Source organism: Dipodomys merriami, unplaced genomic scaffold, assembly GCF_024711535.1.
Source record: "Dipodomys merriami isolate MVZ:Mamm:240054 unplaced genomic scaffold, mDipMer1.0.p SCAF_336, whole genome shotgun sequence".
Taxonomy (NCBI): Eukaryota; Metazoa; Chordata; class Mammalia; order Rodentia; family Heteromyidae; genus Dipodomys; species Dipodomys merriami.
Window position 1 is genome coordinate 869,992 of NW_027204893.1, and position 21,428 is coordinate 891,419.

General features: G+C 37.0%; 1 protein-coding gene across 3 annotated transcripts; it reads left to right on the forward strand.

Moving 5' to 3' along the window:
* Nucleotides 1–2,119: 2,119 nt before the first annotated feature.
* LOC138803166 (N-acetyllactosaminide alpha-1,3-galactosyltransferase-like 1) lies at nt 2,120–12,334 on the forward strand. 3 transcript variants are annotated; one of them, XM_069986986.1, is made up of 6 exons: nt 2,120–2,218; nt 4,239–4,318; nt 5,556–5,591; nt 8,860–8,907; nt 11,095–11,232; nt 11,607–12,334. In XM_069986986.1, exons 2-6 carry the CDS (start codon nt 4,245–4,247, stop codon nt 12,271–12,273), a joined length of 963 nt encoding a protein of 320 aa, XP_069843087.1. In that variant the 5' UTR covers nt 2,120–2,218; nt 4,239–4,244; the 3' UTR covers nt 12,274–12,334. The 3 variants fall into 3 exon arrangements, with proteins under 3 accessions (XP_069843087.1, XP_069843089.1, XP_069843088.1); XM_069986988.1 differs by lacking the exon at nt 11,095–11,232; XM_069986987.1 differs by lacking the exon at nt 5,556–5,591.
* Nucleotides 12,335–21,428: the final 9,094 nt, after the last annotated feature.

Below are 21,428 nucleotides of genomic sequence, written 5' to 3' on the forward strand. Positions count from 1 at the left end.
TGTAATCCTAGCTACTCAGGAGGCTGAGATCTGAGGATCATGGTTCAAAGCCAACCCAGGCAGAAAAGTCCATGAGACTCTTATCTTCAATAAACGACTAGAAAACTGGAAGTGGCACTGTGACTCAAGTGGTAGAGCGCTCACCTTGAGCTAAAGAGCTAAGGAACAGTGCTCAAGCCCAAAGTTCAAGCCCCATGACCAAAAACAACCCCCCCCCAAAAAAACTGGGAAGCTATACCTGAACTAAAAATGATGTCCCAGATGCAATGTATGTCAAATATCAAATCATGTGGATACTCAAGTTGCTTATATAAAATGGAGGGTCCTGAACACAATCCTCATGAATACCATGCAGTAATTATACTTATTTGCCTTTTGTGTGTGTTTGTGTTGTTTAGCTTTTTTGTTGTAGTTGTTCCTCAAATCTTTGATTCATATTTTTTTTTTTTGCCAGTCCTGGGACTTGAACAAAAGGCCTGGGTGCTGTCCCTGAACCTCTTTGTGATAAAGCTAGCACTCTACTACTTGAGCCACAGTACAACTTCCAGCTTTTTCTGGGTAGTTTATTGGAGATAAGAGCCTCTCAGATTTTCCTGCCAGGGCTGTCTTTGAACCACAATCCTCAGATCTCAGCCTCCTGTGTAGCTAGCCAGGATTACAGGTGTGAGCCACTATAACCAGCTCCATGTTTTCTTTTTTAACAACCAAAATGTCTAGTAATAGAAAACTACTTAAATAAAGTATGACATATTTTTGTAATAAAATACAATTTACCAGGGAAAAAGATGAATTATAATGGAATTATCTTCAGAATATATTGGTAAGAGAGAAAGTAGAAGTACTAAGAGCATGTCATACACACACACACACACACACACACACACACACACACACACACACACACACGCACGCACCTGTATCAGCTCAGAAAAATTGAAGATCAAGCCCAGGAAACAGTTAACAGTAGCTATTGGAAATGGAGTAACTAGAAGAATCAGGCTGGAGAATAAGCCTCAATATGTATCAAGTCACCTTATTTTCTGTTAAAATTTTTCTACATGTGCACACTGATTAATGCACATACCTTTTAAATAAAAAACAATTCGTTTTAGAGGGAAGGAGAAAACAAAGGTACATATAATTTCTTTTTTTCTTTTGGGTCTGGTTATGGGGCCTGAACTCTGGGCCTGGGCACTGTCCCTCAGCTCTTCAGCTCAAGGCTAGCACTCTACCACTTGAGCCACAGCTTATGTGGCTTATGTGGTGCTGAGGAATTGAACCCAGGGTCTCATGCATGCAAGGCAAGCGCTCTACCACTGAGCCACCTTCCCAGCCCCAAGGTACATATAATTTCAAAGTAAGAGTAGTTACCTTTAGATATTGTATATTTGCTTATTTTTTTTCTTGTGCATTTATGCATTTGACAAGTTTGGTAACATGAAAACATGTTATTTTTATTATCATAAAAGTACATGTTTTAAAAACATTCTAAGGCTCATTACCTCACTGATGTAATTGTAACCCTCTGTATAGTATCTTTACAATAAAAAAATAAAAAATATTCTAAGGGCTTATTTATCTCTGTCTAGGATAATTAAGCAATGTCTAAAGAGGTTGAAAAAAAGTGGTTAATTTTTCTCTGTCATAAATACACATGCAAATGTACACACATCATCCAAATTTTATTTTAAGTAAAGATAAGTTATAAATAAAAGTAGGACTGGGAAGGTGGCTCAGTGGTAGAGCGCTTGCCTTGCATGCATGAGGCCCTAGGTTCAATTCCTCAGCACCACATAAGCAGAAAAAAAAAGCCAGAAGTGGCACTGTGGCTCAAGTGGTAGAGTGCTAGCCTTGAGCTGAAGAGCTGAGGGACAGCATCCAAGTCCAGAGTTCAGGCCCACGACGGGAGTCAAAAAAAAAAAAGGTAAAAAAGTGTAAGAAAGGAAACTAAAATGTTTAAATCCTTTAATTTTTCAAACGGGATGAAGTTCTACTGTTTGGTAGCCATGAGAACTTGGCATCACTGCATCATTATGACACTGATTTTCTAATACTTTCATCATCAAAAGAGTCTGGTGACATCACCAGAAATAGAATATTCACATGACAGCAAGGTAGTACAAAATATTTCATTTGACCTTGTTTGTTGTTTGCAGACTTACAAATATAATGCTTGGAAGTCATCTGTTCTAGCACTCTACTGAATCACCAAAACCAGGTAAAGTTACTCTTACAAAGGTACTACATAAAGTTTAGATGATGTTAGCAAAAATCCTAAGTAGGGATTCAAATTTTTTACCTAAAAGTTCATCATATAAAATATTTGGTGAATGCCAGGCACTAGTGGCTCATGCCTGTAATCCTAGATACTCAAGAGGCTGAGATCTGAGGATTGTGGTTCAAAGCCAGCCTGGGCAAGAAAGTCTGTAAGATTTCATCTCCAATAAACCACAGAAAACCAGAAGTGATGCTGTGGCTCAAGTGGTAGAGCACTAGCCTTGTGCTGAAGATTTGAGGTACAGCACCCAGGCCCAGAGTTCAAGCCCCATGACTGACAAAAAAAAAATGGTGACATTTCAACTTATTATTATATTACTGACTTTTAAGAATAATGTCATTGAAGGCATATTGCCAGAAAATAACCTGGTTAAATGGATCAGTCTTATCTCATTCATGCAGTATTACAAATTATCTGAACTTAAAAGGTGGTCATGCACATTGCTGGGACAGTTAAATTGTACCACACTGACTCACAGGATGACATTATCTACAGGAGAACTTTCCAGCAAGAAATTTGAGCCACACTTTTTCACTTTAAATATTACAGGAACTAACATTACCAAGAAGTAAGAAACATTTAGAGGCTGGGAAGGTAGCTCAGTGGTAGAATGCTTGCCTTGCATGCATGAGGTCCTGGGTTCGATTCCTCAGCACCACATAAGCAAAAAGAAAAAAGCTGGGGCTGGGAAGTTGGCTCAGTGGTAGAGCCTTTGCCTTGCATGCATGAGGCCCTGGGTTTGATTCCTCAGGACCACATAAGCAAAAAGAAAAAAGCTGGAAGTGGCGCTGTGGCTCAAGTGGTAGAGCTCTAGTCTTGAGCTGAAGAGCTGAGGGACAGCGCTCAGGCCCAGAGTTCAGGCCCCATGACCGGACCCCCCCCCCAAAAAAAAAAGAAAAAAGAAAAAAGCTGGAAGTGGTGCTGTGGTTCAAGTGGTAGAGTGCTAGCCTTGAGCTGAAGAGCTGAGAGACAATGCCCAGGGTCAGAATTCAGGCCCCACAACCAACAACACCAACAAAAAAACATTTAAAAATTTTATAAACTACTTCATTTAACTTACTATGTCAAAATGTCATTTCAACAAGTCTTCAATATAGAAAAATTACTAGGTATCTTAAACTTATTTTTTCATACTAGGTCTTCAGGTCTGACTGGACTAGAAATGTTTCACATGCTCTCTAACTAAATTATAATATAATGGCTAATATCCATTATATAATAAGGTACAGATCTAAAACACCTTGCTCCTTAAATGAGTGCTCAAAAGTTAAGTATTGGAAACCTTTGTTTTACTCCAATGCATAACCCCAAAGCAATATTTGCTCTTGAATGATGCTTACCAAAACCAGTTTGTACTTGTAGATAGAGAATATGTCCAACCTATGCCCAAGCAAAAGGCTGGAGCCAAATATTTCACTACAGTGTTTAATATCTTTAGCTTTTAAGTCATAAGTATGTACCTTTGAGAAAGTTCATATGTTTGAAGTTTTTAGTTCTGGTCTTTGCTTAAATTATATGTATTATTGTCTTTGTTTTAAAAAATATCAATATTAGGATAGAATAAGTCCAAGCACCTACTAACATCTTCATAGATAACCTAGTTTTATTTTCACAAAAGCTCTAGTAAAATAGGAGGGTCCTATTAAATATCTTCTATGTAATAGAAGTATAATTTGATAATTTGGTATAATTTGATAATTTGGTATAATTATAGAATGAAAAAAGAACATGATAGATACTTAGCACCTAATCAAAAAAGAGTCAGTTGGTATCCCAAAGGAGATACACTTCAAACAGAAAGATGGCTTCCCTGACTCAAATAAACCTTCATCCTAAGGCTGAGTAATCCAGAATCAGATACTAAAGCTGATAGCTAAATGTACATAAGTTCATTTGTTGTTAGAAGATGGTGAAGAAGCAGCTATTTTAAAAAACTACCTTTTTTCTCCTCCTTTTCTAGGAGGAAATGAATTCTAAAAGAAAAATGCAATTGTTGATTTTACTTTCTTTATTGCTGATATTGACTGAGCATCATTTCAGGTAAATATACAGTCCTGATGAATCATTATCTTGAATGATTGGCAGAGTTGATCAAAATGGCTGAGTTTTATCCAAAAAAATTAAAATAGTTACTAAATTAACCAGAAATCATGTCTTCTTTGGTGAATATAAATATTAATTCTTTCTTTTCTTTTCTTTTCAACGTTCAGGAAGTATCTACCTGTCGCATTCTTAGTATAGGCCCTGTTCTAGGCAGTAGAAAGCAGTAATAACTCTTAGTTACCTTTCTCTTGGAGCTTTACATTTAGGTGGAGGTCAATGAACATAACATGAAGTATATCATATAATGTTAGGGATGCCAGTTGTTTTAATATTGTGAAGGAAAAAATAAAACGAGAGAATAGCTTTGGCCTATTTAAGATAAAATTTTAACTTACATCAAAATTTGATCTAGTGTGAATAAGAATGAAAGCACCTGCTAGGCAGATATGGCTGGAATAAAAATTTGTTATACCTGCTAAAATTTCCTCACAGTAAAGATTCAGTGTGTGTATGTGTGTGTGTGTGTGTGTGTGTGTGTGTGTGTGTGTGTGTGTGTGTGAACAATGAAAAGGGTGGCATTGATCGAGATGCATTGTACTAAAAAATAGTTATGCTGAATTGAAACCCCTTTGTACAACTACTTAAAGATAATGAAAATTCAAATTCTTACCTACTCCAGTGCCTTATTTTTGTGGACATTTTTCCTTCCCATCCTCCCTCCTTCCCTCCCTTCCTTCCTTCCTTCCTTGCTTCCTTGCTTTCCTTCCTTTTCTTTCTCTGAGACAAGCTCTCACCGTGAAGCTCAGGCTGGCCTCAACCTCTATCTCAGCCTTTTACATGTTGGAATTACAGGTGTGAGCCACCATGCCCAGCTTCTCTTGGTCTTTGTAAGGAACACAATGTTATGAATGTTATTTGAGAAGCAGCTATATTGTGGGAGCTAATATCTTTTCAAATTAACCTTACTGCTTTAATATAGTCTGTATGTTTTTTTGTCCTTCAGGGGTATTGTATATTAATTATAATAGTATTGAAGTCATATTTTTGAAGGTAATAAAGGTCTACCTTATTTTGAAAAAGTAATAGACCATAAACTGGTAACAGGCATGGATTATATTCAGTAACTATAGCATTATTCCTGGCAAATAATTTGATATGGTTAACAAATTGAATTTAAATTCTAGACATATTTTCCAAATTTAAAACTAAAATAACTTTTTTCATTTATCCAAAGTATAAAGAATCACCTACAGAAGATATATGCCTGCTGGTAAGAGTCTGTTCTATAAATACTGTAAAAATCTATTAGGAGAAATTGGCTGGAGTCAATTGGGTTCTCATTGTGTTGATATAAAACATTGTTCTGGAAGTTGCTATAATTTAAGTATTCCTGTACAAGACAATGTTTTTCTTTTGATTTTAATAGCACTAGGTAGCCAACTTACTCAGTGTGTGTAGGATCTCAAGATTAGTGAAAGTAACCTTCAAAAGAATAATTTTTTTTTAACAATATCAGCATTTGTCACTGTTTTTAAGTGAAGGTAGGCACAGGAAGTTCTAATTCCCCAGTGCTTTCCTAGGGAATCTCATAATGAAATATCTTTGGTGAAGACACTTCTGAAAATAGAAAAGAATGAACTTATTTTTTTTCATGTTATTTCAAAATAAAATTATAGATCAGAGGAAGCTACAAAGAGATCATGCATGCTTTTTAACCAGCTTTTGCCTATTTTGTCTCCAATAATCTTACATGATTATAATAATGATAATCAAAATCAGGAAACTGACAGTAAGTCAAGATCTTTTACCCTCAGTTGAGTCCTGGCCTAGAAAGTGTTAAGGCCCTGAGCCAAATCTGCAGAACGGCCAAAAATAAAAATAAAAACTAAGTATTTTTTCAGTTGTATTCTTCTCTTAAGAATGAATGTTTTTTTTTAAAATAGTCTCACTTGTCCTTGAAGCTGGAGTTTACCATTTGTTTTCTCTTTTTTTCAAAATGATTCCTATTTCCAGGTTCATTGATCTTCCTCTGTCCGTTCCATTTTGCTGTTGAGTCTTTTCACAGTTATTTCTTTCAAATTTTATCTTTTAAAATTTATATTTGCTACTACTTTGTATCTTCTAAAACTTAGTGTTTTTTTTTTGTTTCTTTGCTAAGGTTTCCTATTGGTTTCATATGCTTCAAGTGTGTTTATAGTTGCTCACTGAAAAACATTTTTTACAATGATTTCTTTAAAGTACTAGTAAAGTGAGATCATTCTAATACACATTATATCTTACATGTGCATAATTTACCTTTCTTCATCTACATTGAGATCCTCCTGCACATTTGGGGTGTGAGGTTGTGCCATTCTAGATTTTGTTTAAGTCCTGTGTTTTCTCAGTACTTTCTGACACTGCCACAAAAAAAGGGGCTGGTGTCATCTCATCACTGTCAGTTAATGGTGAAATATGAGGTCTCTATTCTAACTCCATCAAAATCAGGAATGGTTACTGAAGAGTGGAGATGAAGTCAGAATTGACTTCTGTGTTGCCACAGAAAATTGGGCTGAATTGCTGAGTACTGATTAAAGTTCTGCCTTCCTCTAGATGAGTAGACTGAAGGCCACAGTTTTTTTGTAGTATTAGGCTGCAGTGGTATGGTTAGGGTCTAAAAGTCTTCTGTTTTGCTGTGTTGCCCCTATCCTGCCTTTAACTGTAAAGAGTAGCTTTTTCTTGAGGCTCTTTCAGTGTCTGTGTTAATCAGCATTTCTGGTTCCTGGCTTTTCCAGTAATCATTTAGGGTTATGTGAACCCAGTGCTATATCAATCTCTTAAGTCCTGGAGCTTCTAACCAATTTGTCTTCTCTCAACCATTCAGAACATTGGTCTATATACAATGTCGGGCTTTTTGACTATACTCATCAGAGTATATCATAAAGGAATGAAGAATAAGAAAAATTAGGGCTATCTCATCCTTCCAGAAATGCAAGTTTGTTTAAAGGTATTCTTTGTTGTTGTTTTGCTGGTCTTAGAGCTTGCACTCAGGGCCCGGGTGCTCTCCCTGAGCTTTTCTCCTCAAAGCTAGTGCTCTACCACTTGAACCCACAGCTTCACTTCCAGCTCTTTGGTAGTTAATTGGAGATAAGTGTCTCACAGACTTTCCTGCCCAGCCTAGCTTTGAACTGTGATCCTTAGATCATGAGCCACTGGTGCCCAGCTAAAGTCATTCTTACTTTGCAAAACATTCCAAGTTTATAAAAGGAAAATTGACTAATAATATTGTTACCAGAATGTACAGCAAAACTTTTGGTAGGCTGTGGAGGGTAGCACACACCTATTAATACCAGCATTCAGAAACCTGAGACAAGATGATCACAAACTGGAGTCCTGTCTGGATGACATAATGAGGTTTTTATGAAAAGAAAGAAAACGAGAGAGAGAGAGAGAGAGAGAGAGAGAGAGAGAGAGAGAGAGAGAGAGAGAGAGAGAGAGAGGGAAGGAAGGAAGGAAGGAAGGAAGGAAGAAGAGAGAGGGAGGGAGGGAGATAGGGAGAGAAGGAGAGAGGGAGAGAGGGAGAAAGGAAGGAAGGAAGGAAGAAATAAGGGAAAGAAAGAAAGGAAAGAGATAAAGGAGAGAAGAAAGGAAGGGAAGGAGGAAGGGAGAGAGGGAAAGAGAAAGAGGAGGAGAGAGAGAGAGAAAAAAGGACAGAAAGAAAAGAAAGGAAGAAAAAGAAGGAAAGGAAGAAAGAAACCCTTTGTACATCACCTTTACAATTAAAAAAGAAGAAGAAATTGAAAAAAAGAGAAAGAAAAGAAAAAAAATCTTAGGTAGATTCTACCTTAAAATGAAAATCAAAGATACGTGGACCTTTATTCCCAACTTATTATTTCAATGCGTAACTGAGTACCTATCACATAGCAAGCCACTGATGACTGGTAGAAGTTAATGAAATCTTTACATTGTCTAAAATTTTTTTATTTAGTTGTGGGGCCTGAATTCAGGGCCTGGGCACTGTCCCTCAGCTCTTCAGTTCAAGGTGAGCGCTCTACCACTTGAGTCACAGCACACTGGCATTTTCTGCTTATGTGGGCTCATGCACGCAAGGCAAGCACTCGACCACTGAGCTACCTTCCCAGCCCAGTGAATACATATCTTTCTGTATGATCTGTTACTTTAAAATTATATCTGACCCGCCATCACCAATTCTTCTCTATCTTCTGGCCTTTGGGCATAACCTCTTTATCATATTGTACTTTCTGGAGTAGTCTTTATCCTCTTAAATCCAATTTAAATATTTCTTCTCTAAGGGGTTTCCCTGAACCTCAAATTTCTGTTGAGTAACTCATTTATATGTTCCCGCAGAACTCTGTTCTGTGTAGCACTTTCCCTCTATACTGTAATTATCTCTTTTAATTGTTTTTCCTGCTATTCCATAAGCTTCTTGTTCATAGTCATAAAAACAGCACTTAACTGTCCCTGCGGTACTATAGAAGTTCAACAGATATTTATTTGAGTGAGTGGATTGCTCTTAATGTGATTTTTCTCTTTGGACCTAGGAATGATCAAGTGGAAGAACCCCAGCTCTCAGCCTGGTTTAATTCTAAGTAAGAACAAAAAATTCTGTTCACAAGTAATACAACTCTATTTGAAGAAGATTATTTTTTTCTAGGACTAATAGTTTTTATTGTTGTTGTTTTTTTTTTTTTTCCCCAGTCATGGCATTTGAACTCTGGGCCTGGGTCTGTCCCTGAGCTCTTCAGCTCAAGGCTAGCGCTCTACCACTTGAGACACAGCGCCACTTCCAGCTTTTTCTGTTTATATGGTACTGAGGAATTGAACCCAGGGCTTCATGCATGCTAGGCAAGCACTCTACCATGAGCCACATTATAGACTTAGAGTCTGCTCATTAAAACTTAGTTAAGACTTCCAATATGAAATATGTCACACTCTTATCTTATTTCATATTCTTGGCAACATTAATCAGAAAAAATGTCACTAGCAATAACTTGAAGATGCCATTGACTCCTGATTTTTAAAAAAATTGTTATAATGAATATATTGATCGTACAAATAGATGAGTTTCACTGTGACACTTCATACATGCATATAGCCTTAATATCCTCAGTTAACAGCGACATTCAGGGGAGGTTTGTTGTTTTCAATGTTATATATTCCATGTTATGCTTTATATATTTATTTATTTCTTAATTGGTTTTATTTTTTTCATTTACAATTGGGGACTATTATAAGCAGTTCTACAACAAATATCTCTGTATGTAGTTTTTACATAAGTGTGCAGAATTATTTATAGGATAAATTCCTAGGATGGAGTCATCAGTTAAAAAGGTATGATGGCTCATACTTGTAATCCTGGCTTCTTGAGAGGCAGGGATAGGGAAGATGACAGTTGGAGGCCAGCCTGAGCACACAGTGAAAGTTCCATGTTAATCAGTTAACCAGGTATGGTAGTACAGGCCGACCAATCCACCTATGTGGGAGGCATAAGTAGAATGATTATGGTCTAAGTCCACCTGTGCATAAAATGGAAGATACAAAGGAAAAACTATGAAAAGTAAAGAGGTATAGAGCACCTCGCAGTAATCATGAAGCTCTGAGTTCAACCTCTAGTACTGAAAAATAGAGGAAGGAAAGAAGGATGGAAGGGAGGGAGGGAGGAAAAGAGAGAGGGAAAGAAAATTTTAAAAGGATTTTAATTTTGATTCAGATTGTTAAATTGCCCTTATTTATACTACTTATTTTCTAATTTATTGTGGGAAAATGTTAGCAATATTATACGTTGTTATTTTTTATTTTATCTTATTATTTCATTATTTTACTTACTTACTTGTTATTATTAGTCCAGTAGTTTCAAAATGTATAATTGGAAAAACTATTGATTAAAATAATTCAATTATCTTTTCATTTCCCAATCTGAGTTTGAACATCATTTTGTATTTGTTATTCATTTATATGTAATCATCTTTGGATGTTATTTCCCATTTGTAGGGAGGTTGTTTGGTGGTACTAGGGTTTGAATTCAGGATTTCACATTTGCTAGGCAGGTGAGCCACACCTTCAACTTTTTTTGGGGGGGAGTCCGGTCATGGGGCCTGAACTCTGAGCCTGGGCACTGTCCCTCAGCTCTTCAGCTCAAGGCTAGCGCTCTACCACTTGAGCCACAGCACCACTTCCTGCACTGTTATTTTTAAGATAAATTGCTTCCTGCCCAGGCATGTGTTTGGACTATCATCTGCCTATTTTAGGCTTCCATAGCTGGAATAACAGGCATTTGACACCACACCCAGCTTCTTTCCATTGAATGCAGTCTTGTAGATTTTTCTGCTTGAACTGGCTTCAAACCAGTCCTCTGTTCTGTTTTCTATATAGTTTAGAATGACAAGCATACACCCAGTATACCCAACTACAAGTTGGGAAGGGTCATAAGAACTTTTCTGTCCAAGCTTGATGTCAAACCACAATCCTCCAGTTCTCAACCTACCAAGTAGGCAGGATTATAGGCATGACCCACTGTTTCTTGGCTATATTTATGTTTTTGATGGACTTTGGGTATACCAAATTAGATAATCATCAATCTGTCTCTTTGCTTCTTTATATGAGAAGCAAGATAATAGTAAGGCTTTCCTTATAAGTCACTGCAAGGATTAAATGGGTTATGTAAACCAACACTGAACCCGACACATAGTAAGTTCTCTATAATCATTATATCACTTGCACAATTTCTACTGCCATAATAAAATACCTGCTCAATTTGTTTCTTCTTTGCTCAATAGAATGCGTCCTGATGTTATAACAAGAACTGACTGGTTTGCTCCGGTCATATGGGAAGGAACTTACAATAGACAAGTCCTAGAAAACTATTACAAGAAGCTGAATATTACAATAGGCTTGGTTGTATTTGCTCCTGAACAGTAGGTGCTCCTAATATTTGTCTTTTTTATTTTAGTGAGAATTTATGGACTTTTTACGTCAAAAGAATAATTCACAATTAACCCTAGTAATGAGTTCTGCCTATCATGGACTGGTTATTTTCTTCCACCTTAGCTCAGTCCTTAATACTACTTTTACATTTAGCTTTCTTGCTTCACAAGAAATGCTATGGCACTTCTCAGGTCCCCAAACATACAATCTTCTCCTATACTAACCAAAATAGTTGTTTATAGACCCAGCTTTTCTACCTCACCTTCTTTACTATCATTGACATGTATGTTAATCGGCGTGTTAATGACATATTTTCTACTGATTAATTTCATCAAAGTATTTTTCTGTTTTTTTCATATTTCAGATTTGTATACCACTTCATGAAAAAGTTTCTACAATCTGCTGATAAGCACTTTATGGTTGGATTTAATGTTATCTTTTACATCTTTTTTGATGGCAAAACCAAGCTTCCTTACATAAAGATGAGTCCTCTTCGAACATTCAAGGTATTTCCTCTATTCAATGAAAGCACAGATCAAGACATTAGTATCAGAACCATGAAGAACTTCAACACACACCTCGTGGACAAAATTCAGTATGAAGTTGATTTTCTCTTCATTATGGCTGTAAACCAGATCTTCAAGAATGACTTCGGGGTAGAAGCCCTGGGAAAGTCTGTAGCTCAACTCCATGCATGGTGGTATTTTAAAACTATTAATGAATTTCCTTATGAGAGAAGACATAAATCAGCAGCTTTTATCCCCTTTGAACAGGGAGATTTCTATTACCATAAAGCCATTTTTGGTGGCACACCCCATGAAATTTTAGTCTTCTTTACACAGTGTATAAAAGGAATTAAAAGTGACACCAGAAGAAAAATTAACAGCCGGTATGAAAGCCATCTAAACAAATATTTTTTTGTCAACAAACCCACTAAGCTGTTATCACCAGAATATAATTGGGACCTTAAATTTAAAACTCCTCCACAAATTAAACATGTTAATATAGCATGGCAGTCAGAAATAATTTGATGATTATACCATTAGGCTTATGGATTAACAAGTAAATTACAATATTTTCTTGAATGCAAAATTTGGGAAACTTTTCAGTTTTTAGAAACTTTCAAAAATAAATTGTTTTTATTGTAATTTGGGACCATTTAATCTTACCTAGTTTGAATAAAATAATGAATGAATGAGATGTCTTTAACTTCCATTTCTTGCATGGGAAGCAGGAGCTGTTTCTCTTATTTTTTTTTATTCCTTCTAACTTTAATCCTGTTATATTAAAACAAATCCTTGCTAAAACTTTAATAAATAACTAAGTGGATAATAGTTTAATGTGATGTTATTACTTGTATAATGTAGCGTCATGTGTCTTTTAAATAATGTGGTGGTACTTCATAAAAATGATTTTTATGAAAAATATGCGCACACACAGTTCAGGAAACACATATGCACACACACACACATATACATATATACATGTAATATTAGTACACATGTATCATGTGAAAGGGATATGTGTAAAGAAAATAATATTCAGCAACTTGTTCATTAGATATTTACCACGATTTATAGTGTTGGGATATATATAGCTTGTGATTAATCTCATTCAATATTTAATCCATCTAGTATGTGATTGAACTTAGATGAATTAAGACATTCTACCAACTATGCATTTTTTATGGTTACAAAGAGAGATGTGAAGTTCATATTTTTAAATGGTACATAGAAGTCATATTTTTCAAACAAACATTTATTGAACTCTTGGAGGCGCTCTAGGCTCTTCTGGGTACAATCCCAGGTAGGAAAGTGTTACAACACTATTTTTCCTCGGTGGCGCTGTGGCTCAGGTGGTAGAGCGCTCACCTTGAGCTGAAGAGCTGAGTGACAGTGCCCAGGCCCAGAGTTCCAGCCCTGTGACCACCAAAAAAAAAAAAAAAAAAAAAAAGGTTCTCTGACTATTTTTCCTCAAGGACTATCAAGGAAGAGAAAACTATGTATAAATATTTACCTGGCAAATTTTAAAGTCCCCAGATTAACCAGAGAAAAGACATGGCTAAAATGTTGTAGTGATTCAGAAAGGAGAGAAATCACTCATGTAAGAATGTGTAATCCTCTCAATTATGTCATCATTTCACAAATTTAACGAGGCATTATAGCATAATTATATAAACCAAAGCTTCTAAAGTCAAAGTGAATTGTTTTTATTTACTTTTATGGGAGAAAAATCTGAGTTTTAATAAGTACTCTTTAAATGCTATTACTGGCAATTATCTCTAAACTTTTAAGGAATAATGATGATGACGATGGCAGGCAGATTTTTTTTGGGGGGAGGTCCAGTTGTGGGGCCTGAACTCTGTCCCTCAGCTCTTCAGCTCAAGGCTAACGCTCTACCACTTGAGCCACAGCGCCACTTCCGGCTTTTTTTTTCTTTTTGCTTATGGGGTGCTGAGGAATCGAACCCAGGGCCTCATGCATGCAAGGCAAGCGCTCTACCACTGAGCCACCTTCCCAGCCCCATGAACATTTCATATTAGAAACCTCATCCACAATATCAGAAAGTTGAACAATTATGAGCAGTTAAAAGTACATACTAGGCCACACAAAAATTAATGTATGCTTAGCAGCACTTTCAGCTCATTTGATAGCCTAGAGAAAGCTAATGCTCTATTTGTAAATTGTCTTTCCATGTTTTTTCTTTTTTTTCCCCCTTAAGATTCCTTACCAAATATTTTATGGTATAGTATCAAAATGCAGAACAATGTTCTATACAAATGTCATTTTCTTTTTTTCTTTTCTTTTTTTTTTTTTTTTTTTTTACAAATGTCAGTTTCTGAGGAGGAAGTAAATTTTCAGTGCTGGACAGATCTGGAACAGACGTTAGTCCTAATTTGCATATATGAACAAAATAGAGCCATCTCAGAGACAAGCAAAGCAAGAGAGAAGCAAAAGCAAGGCACTTCTGTTGTTTTTATTTTGTTAGACAAAAAGTATTATAGGGGGTGTATGTGCTTTCTGTGCCTGTGTATTTCCTTTCAAAAAAATCTTTTGTGAATTGCAAAACTGTCAAATGAGTTGCCCAAAACTGTCATCCTTCGTTAGATGCCTGGAATAGTGTAAATTCTCTTTTGTACCCTGTTGCCATCTGTGCCTCTCTCCCCCCCCCCCCCCCCGCCAAGAGTGAGGATCCAATCCAACAATATAATTATCAGACTCTTGTACTAAAGAGCCTTCCAAACAAACAAACAAAAAATCTTCTGTCTCTGCCATATTGCTTTCCGAACAAATTATCTATCACTTTCACTATATGATACATCTTGCCTGAACTCTTCTTTCACCCAACAAAAAGACCAATGTATAGATTTGTGCATACTTTCTGATAACAAAAATCAACTGCATTTCTAAACTACTATTAAAAAATCATTGGTAAATATTTTTAAAGATGACATTTTACCATACAATAGCAAAAAATCAAGTATCTACTAATGAATCTACAAACATTTGTAAAACCTCAATGTCTATTTAAAGGTATTAAAGAAAACTAGACTAAATGGTTAATTGGAAGACTCAAAAAGTTAGAAATGTCAATCCATTCAAAATGATTGACTGATTTAGTTTTATCCCAGTTAAAATTTATAGGAAGTGTTTAAATGTATAGATATATATTTACAGATTGTTTTAAATCTTTATGCACATTTTATGCCCACCCTGGGACTCGTGTACAACTATGCTAATTCTAGGGCTTGAATTCAGGACCTGGAGCTCTTACTTAGCTTTTTTTGCTCAGGACTAGTGTTTAAATACTTTCACTCCTTGCTTTTTTCTAATTAATTGGAAATAAGAGTCTCAGATTTGTCTGCCTGGGCTGGCTTTGAACAACATTTTTCAGATCATAGAGTCCTGAAGAGCTAAGATTATAGGGGTTAACTACTAGTGCTCAGCTAAGGTAAGAGTTCTTATTCTACAAAACATTGACTGATCATAAGGTAAGATATTACAATAACATATTAGCATAGAAGCTGGCAAATCAATGTAACATATGCAATGACCCACATACAAATGGATATATCATATATGACAATAATGGCACTGCTGAGTCCTAAAGAAAACAAAGATAAATTTTAGCAAATGGTACTGGGAACATAGAAAAAACATACAGGAAAAGGAAAATGTACCCTTTTCCTCATCAGTGTATACTTCATTGACTTTAAGGGTTTTAAAAATTTTATTTCCTGCTAGAGTTCTAAAACATGGGATAATAACTAGTGTAAAAGAAAGCTGTCATATTCATTTTTTTAACAACTAAAAAAAGGAAAGAATGCATAAATGAACGACAAGTTAGGAAATGGTCCTCAGATTCTTGCTTCATCTGCCTTTGTTTAATCCTAACATGGCATAAGAAAAGTATAAAAGGGCCTGGGAAGTATAAAAGGTAGCTCAGTGGTAGAGTGCTTGCCTTGCATGCATGAGACCTTGGGTTCAATTCCTCAGCACCACATAAGCAGAAAAAGCCGAAGTGGCACTGTCGCTCAAGTGGTAGAGAGCTAGCCTTGAGCTGAAGAGCTGAGGGACAGCGCCCAGGCCCAGAGTTCAGGTTCCACAACCGACAAGAAAGAAAAAGAAAGAGAGAAAGAAAGAAAGAGAGAAAGGAGGAGAGAAAGAAGGAGAGAAAGAAGGAGAGATATAACCCCTGCTTTCACTGTATTTGATGTCGGTATAATTTGTGGATGGGAAATCTTTTAAATAGGGATACAAGTGGACCCATTGCAACAATGTACAAATCATTATGTGGAAAAATGAACTTCACAACTTTGGTGGGGGTGGGTAGCGGGGAGGATTGGATGAGGGGATGGGGGGGAGGATGGGAAGGGGAAACAAAGGAGGAGGCTACAATGCTTGATAAGAAATGTACTCATTATCTTGCCCATGTAATTGTAACCCCTCGGTACAGTATTTTCACAATTAAAAAATAAAAATAAAAAAAAGAGAGAAAGAGAAAGGGAGAGAGAGGGAGGGAGGGAGGGAGGGAGGGAGGGAGGGAGGGAGGGAGGGAAGGAAGGAAGGAAGGAAAGGAAGGAAGGAAGGAAGGAAGGAAGGAAAGAAAATTACACTAGATGGCACAACATAATAAATAGTAATCACATTGTTTCTGAAGAATTGCTTCAAAGAAAGCCTGCTAATGTCAATATTCTTTTGTATTTTACTTCTCTAATCTCTTGGAACCTCAGACTGGATCCATGGGGGGAGGGAAGGAGGATCTGAATGACAGTACCATGCAACATTAAGAACTACCATTTCCTACTCAAAAGGTAGAGATAGAAGAATTACAGTCCAAGGCCAGCTGAGCAAAAGTGCAAGACTCTTTAAGAAACAACAACAAAAACCTAAATAAAAAAAGGGCTGGGCTGCCGGGCGCTGGTGGCTCACGCCTGTAATCCTAGCTACTCAGGAGGCTGAGATCTGAGGATCGCAGTTCAAAGCCAGCCGGGACAGGAAAGACCATGAGACTCCTATCTCCAATAAACCACCAGAAAACCGGAAGTGGTGCTGTAGCTCAAGTGGTATAGCGCTCGCCTTGAGCTGAAGAGCTGAGGGACAGCGCCCAGGCCCAGAGTTCAAGCCCCACGACTGACAAAAAAAAAAAAAAGGGCTGGGGAGCATGGCTTAATGGTAGAGCATTTGCTTAGCAAGTATGAGACCTTGAATTCAAACCCCAATCCCTTCATACACACACACACACACACACACACACACACACACATCCTACTATTTCCTTGTATCACTAAACACTATCTTATTGGGCCATAATTATCTCTAGGTTTCTCAGTGCTTACGGCAATAAACTCCTGCTATTAACCTGCCCATCAGTCATATTAGGATAGAGAGACAGTCTTGTCTCATCTTTGGTGCTAGAAACCCAAATTTCAGGAAATCTCTTTGGTGTGAACCAAAACATTTGGTGGCTCTTCATCAGGCCCAGCAGGTCCAGATTGATCTGAACCTCATTCAAACCAAAACCAGCATAGTACCCTAAAAAATATTATATATATATATATGTATGTATGTATGTATGTATGTATTATGTATGTTTTGTCCTCTTTTTTCTTTTTCTTTTTTTTTTTGTTGGTTGTAGGATCTGAACTCTGTGCTCAGGTGCTGTCCCTGAGCTAAAACGCTCTACCACTTGAGCCACAACAGCACTTCCTGTTCTTTAGTGGTTAATTGGAGATAAGAGTCTCACAGACTTTCCTGGCCCAGATAGCTTTGGCCCCTGAGTAGCCAGGATTACAGGTGTGAGCCACCAGCACCTGGCCTGTCCTCTCTTCTTAATCCGTGTATAATCACTTACTACATCTTAATTTCATCTCTTATGAATATTTTCACCTCTATACTTGCAGTCTTTGTTCAGTCTTCATTATTTTATGTTAGCTTTAATAAATAATCTCAAATAATAATTACATCCCCCAGTAATGCCCATCTCCAATCTTCTGTTCTCATTGTTATGGAATATTTTTCAAAGCAACTGGATTGTACCATGACATTGTAGTAAGCCTTTACTACCTTTGCTCAGCCCACAGGATGCTATCTACATTTTAGTATGGTACATAAATTTCATAAGTATATCTCTATCCAATCTTTCCAGTTTTGTCTCTCACCTTTTCTAAACTTCTTTGCCCAAAGTGCTGCTTCCTATTCATATTTAATAATTGTTCTCCTAGGGCCTATGGGTCCTTCTTTCTGTGGTACTCACTTTATATCTGGTAGCTTCCACTCATCAGAACTACCTAAATTGGGAAGTAAAGTTTCCCTTAGAGCAAAGAGTGCTATGTAGCTGGAAGGAAGGAATGAAGGAAGGCAGGTAGGAAGAAAAGACTGAACTCTACCCACTGCTGGCATATAACCTTCCTGGCATAATAGAAATTTTTAAAAAAAGTTTCTATCTAACAAACAAAATGTGCTATTTCAAGTACAACTTCATAGAAAAATAAAACAGCTAGCCATATCCTGTCATTATATCAATATTTTTTGTATGTGTGCCATACTGGGGCTTGAGCTCAGAGTCTCACACACTCAATCAGCTTTCTGGCTCACAACTGACACTCTACTCCTTGAGTCATAACTTCTGTCCAATTTTTTGCTAGTTAACTTTTCTGCTCAGACTGTCTTCTAACTTTCACCTGAGGGTGAGTAATAGCACTACCTAAATTGGAACACTGCATGAGTTAGCACTGTCCAGCTCAATAGGTAATATTGTGAAAACCTTGTTTTTCAAGTTCAGGATCAATAGTGTGGTGGCAGTCCTGGTCTTCTTTAGATGTTCTACACACACAAAATACTCTTGGATATACTGACTCATTTGCACTGAACATCTTATTATATGGCTGCTATTTCTGAGAAGTGCCTACGACTGGAAAAGCCTCTGGAGCAGGTCAGGCAGTAGTGTGAGTCACACTATCCAATAATGTTCAAAGTGTCAGTGGATCCTTTTGCAAGCCCCAACAAAGAAATTAGATGAGATAGCTAGGGTTTGGAACAGAATCATGCTCTCTCTTGCTGATAATTATTCCTTCTTTAGTGAAGAAACTAATTTGTTAATGTGGGATTCTAAATGATTATCTGACTAAACTACCCATTATGAACAAGAGTTGTCTGGGCAAGACATTAAATATTATACCAAGTCTGGACATGTGAAGCAATAATCATAAAGTGGAGATTGTATACAGATGTTCAAACGCAAACTAAGTCTTCAGTAAGACATGAGACATAAGTTGTTGCATGAATATTTAGTTCAGACCCATAGAAAACCTACTTTTTTTTGGTTTTGTTTTTGCCAGTCATGGGGCTTGAACTCAGGGCCTGGGCTCTGTCCCTGAGCCACTCTGTGCTCAAGGCTAGCTCTCTACTACTTGAGCCACAGCACAACTTCCAGTTCTTTCTGAGTTTTTTTCTGGAAATAAGAGTTTCACAGACTTCCATGCCTGAGCTGGCTTTGAACTGTGATCCTCAGATCTCAGCCTCCTGAGCAGCTAGGAATACAGGCTTGAGCCACCAGCATCTGGTGAAAACCTACTTCTTATGCTTTGTAGTCCTTTCCTCAGCCCACCCTTTTGGTTTCATGTGGGAGTTCAATACAAACAGTTCAAGGAGTAAGAAAAAAATGGGGCCAAATTTACAAAAAGGTCTCCACAAAATGCTAATACCAGTGTACTCACTCAGGGAAACCATGAAGGAGACTAGTGAAGGAAATCCTCTCAAAGGGCAGACCTTTTGGCAGTACATTTTGTGGTCCCCTTGGCCAGCAAGGAGAGGTAGCCTGTAGTAGAAAATAACAAACCTGAAAGACTGGTAGCAAAGAAAAGGGAAAGATCTTTCAGAAATGAGCAAAAAGTATAAAGGAATTAGTATGAGTATTTAGGGGAAAAACACTACCTACAGAAGAGGCTTCAATAATAAGGGGGAAAAAGATGACTTATCCTGTGTTAAGAAGTCAGTATGTTTCCTTACCCTAGTGTACAAGGAACCGATGTATAAAGTGACTATAGTGGTGGGGATGGAACCAAAGTCTTAACAATACATACTGCCCCTTACTGAGCTGATCTGTCTACTAGCACTGTCAAGCATTGGAATCTCCAAGAGCAGAATCCAAATGGAATACCCAATATAACACTATTTTCTAAGCAAACCATCTTTTGGTAGGTTGTTCATGGTATTCTACTTCCATCATAAATAGAAAAGCTATTTGTTTGTACTGGAATAGACATATATTCTGGTTATGGGAACACCTTTCCTGTCTATTGTGTTTTGTTTGTGTACAGCATAATCCCTTGCTTACTGTCATGGTATCATACTTCACACAGCTTTGGACCAAGGAACATATCTCACAAGAGAAGTGTGACTAAAATTACCCTCTATGAAAATCACTAATCTTACCACATACTCTGTCATCCAAGGACAGCTAATCTGCCAGGAATATTACCCAATCTATCATTTCTGCAGGGTCTGAATAATCATTGGCCATTTCTTTGCTTCTGTAGTTTTTCCATTAACTTTTTTATTGTATCATCTTTTTAAAAAATTTATTGTTATTATAGAGGTGATATACAGAGGGATTACAATTACATGAGTCAGGTAATGAGTAATTTCCTTTCTTACAGTATCACCTGTTCCCTCATTCTCTCCCAATCCTGCCTCCCGACTCCATCCACAAGTTGTATAGTTCACTTTCATCAATGTCCAGTGAGCTCCACTGCTGCGCTTTTTCATCGTTTCCCCCCAAGTTCTGTGCCCTCCCCCTCCCCACCTTCCCAAAGATATACATTTATAAGGTAAGGAAAACAGAATCATCAAACACTAAAAAAAAGAAAGGAAGAAAGGTCTTTTTTCCCATATCATGAAGTTCATTTCAGTATGTGTATTATTTTATATAAATGTGAAGAAGCACTTTGGCATTGCACCTCTGTGATTCTCTTCTAAGAGTATCCTCTTTTTATCTCCACTAATCTACTACTAATCTTATTTGTTTCATTTTCCATCACTCCCCTGAATTAAATTTTTCAGGTAAAACCATAATAATAATCCAATCAGAAGTAGATCATGCCTGTTATTCAAGCTACTCAGGAGGTTGAGATCTGAGAATCACAATTTGAAGCCAGCTTGGTCAGAAAAAAATCCATGGGACTCTTATCATCAATTAACCAGCAAAAGGTGGAGGTGTGGCTCAAGTGGCAAAGTAACAGCCTGGAGCAAAAAAGCCAAGTGACAGCTAGCGGCCCTGAAATCAAGCCCAGTATCTGCACATGCATGTGTACGAGCACACACACACACACACACTAAGTAATCCAAAGGGCTGGAGGTATAGCTTAATGGAAGAGTGCTTGTCTAATATCCAGAAGGCCCTAACTTCCATTCTCAGAGCTGAAAAATATTAAAAATAAATAGTATTTTGAAAAGAAAAAAACATAAGAACACTAAATTTTTTCTTGAGAAAGTACCAGGATGTCCCTGACTGTTAAAACAGATGATAGCTAATACCACTCTAGAAATATTACAATATTAAGTCAATATTCTACAACTTTTCTATTTCTGGAAATTTACATACAAATATACCTACATAGTTACAAAATGAAGTTTTACAAGGTTGTTCATTACAATATGGTTTATAAATAAAAATGAGAAGCAAA

Coding starts and splice junctions, on each gene's coding strand:
- LOC138803166 (XM_069986986.1), top strand. CDS start 4,245: ATGAATTCTAAAAGAAAAATGCAATTGTTGATTTTACTTTCTTTATTG. Junction 4,319..5,555: donor TTGACTGAGCATCATTTCAG/GTAAATATACAG, acceptor ATTTATCCAAAG/TATAAAGAATCACCTACAGA. Junction 8,908..11,094: donor TCAGCCTGGTTTAATTCTAA/GTAAGAACAAAA, acceptor TTTGCTCAATAG/AATGCGTCCTGATGTTATAA.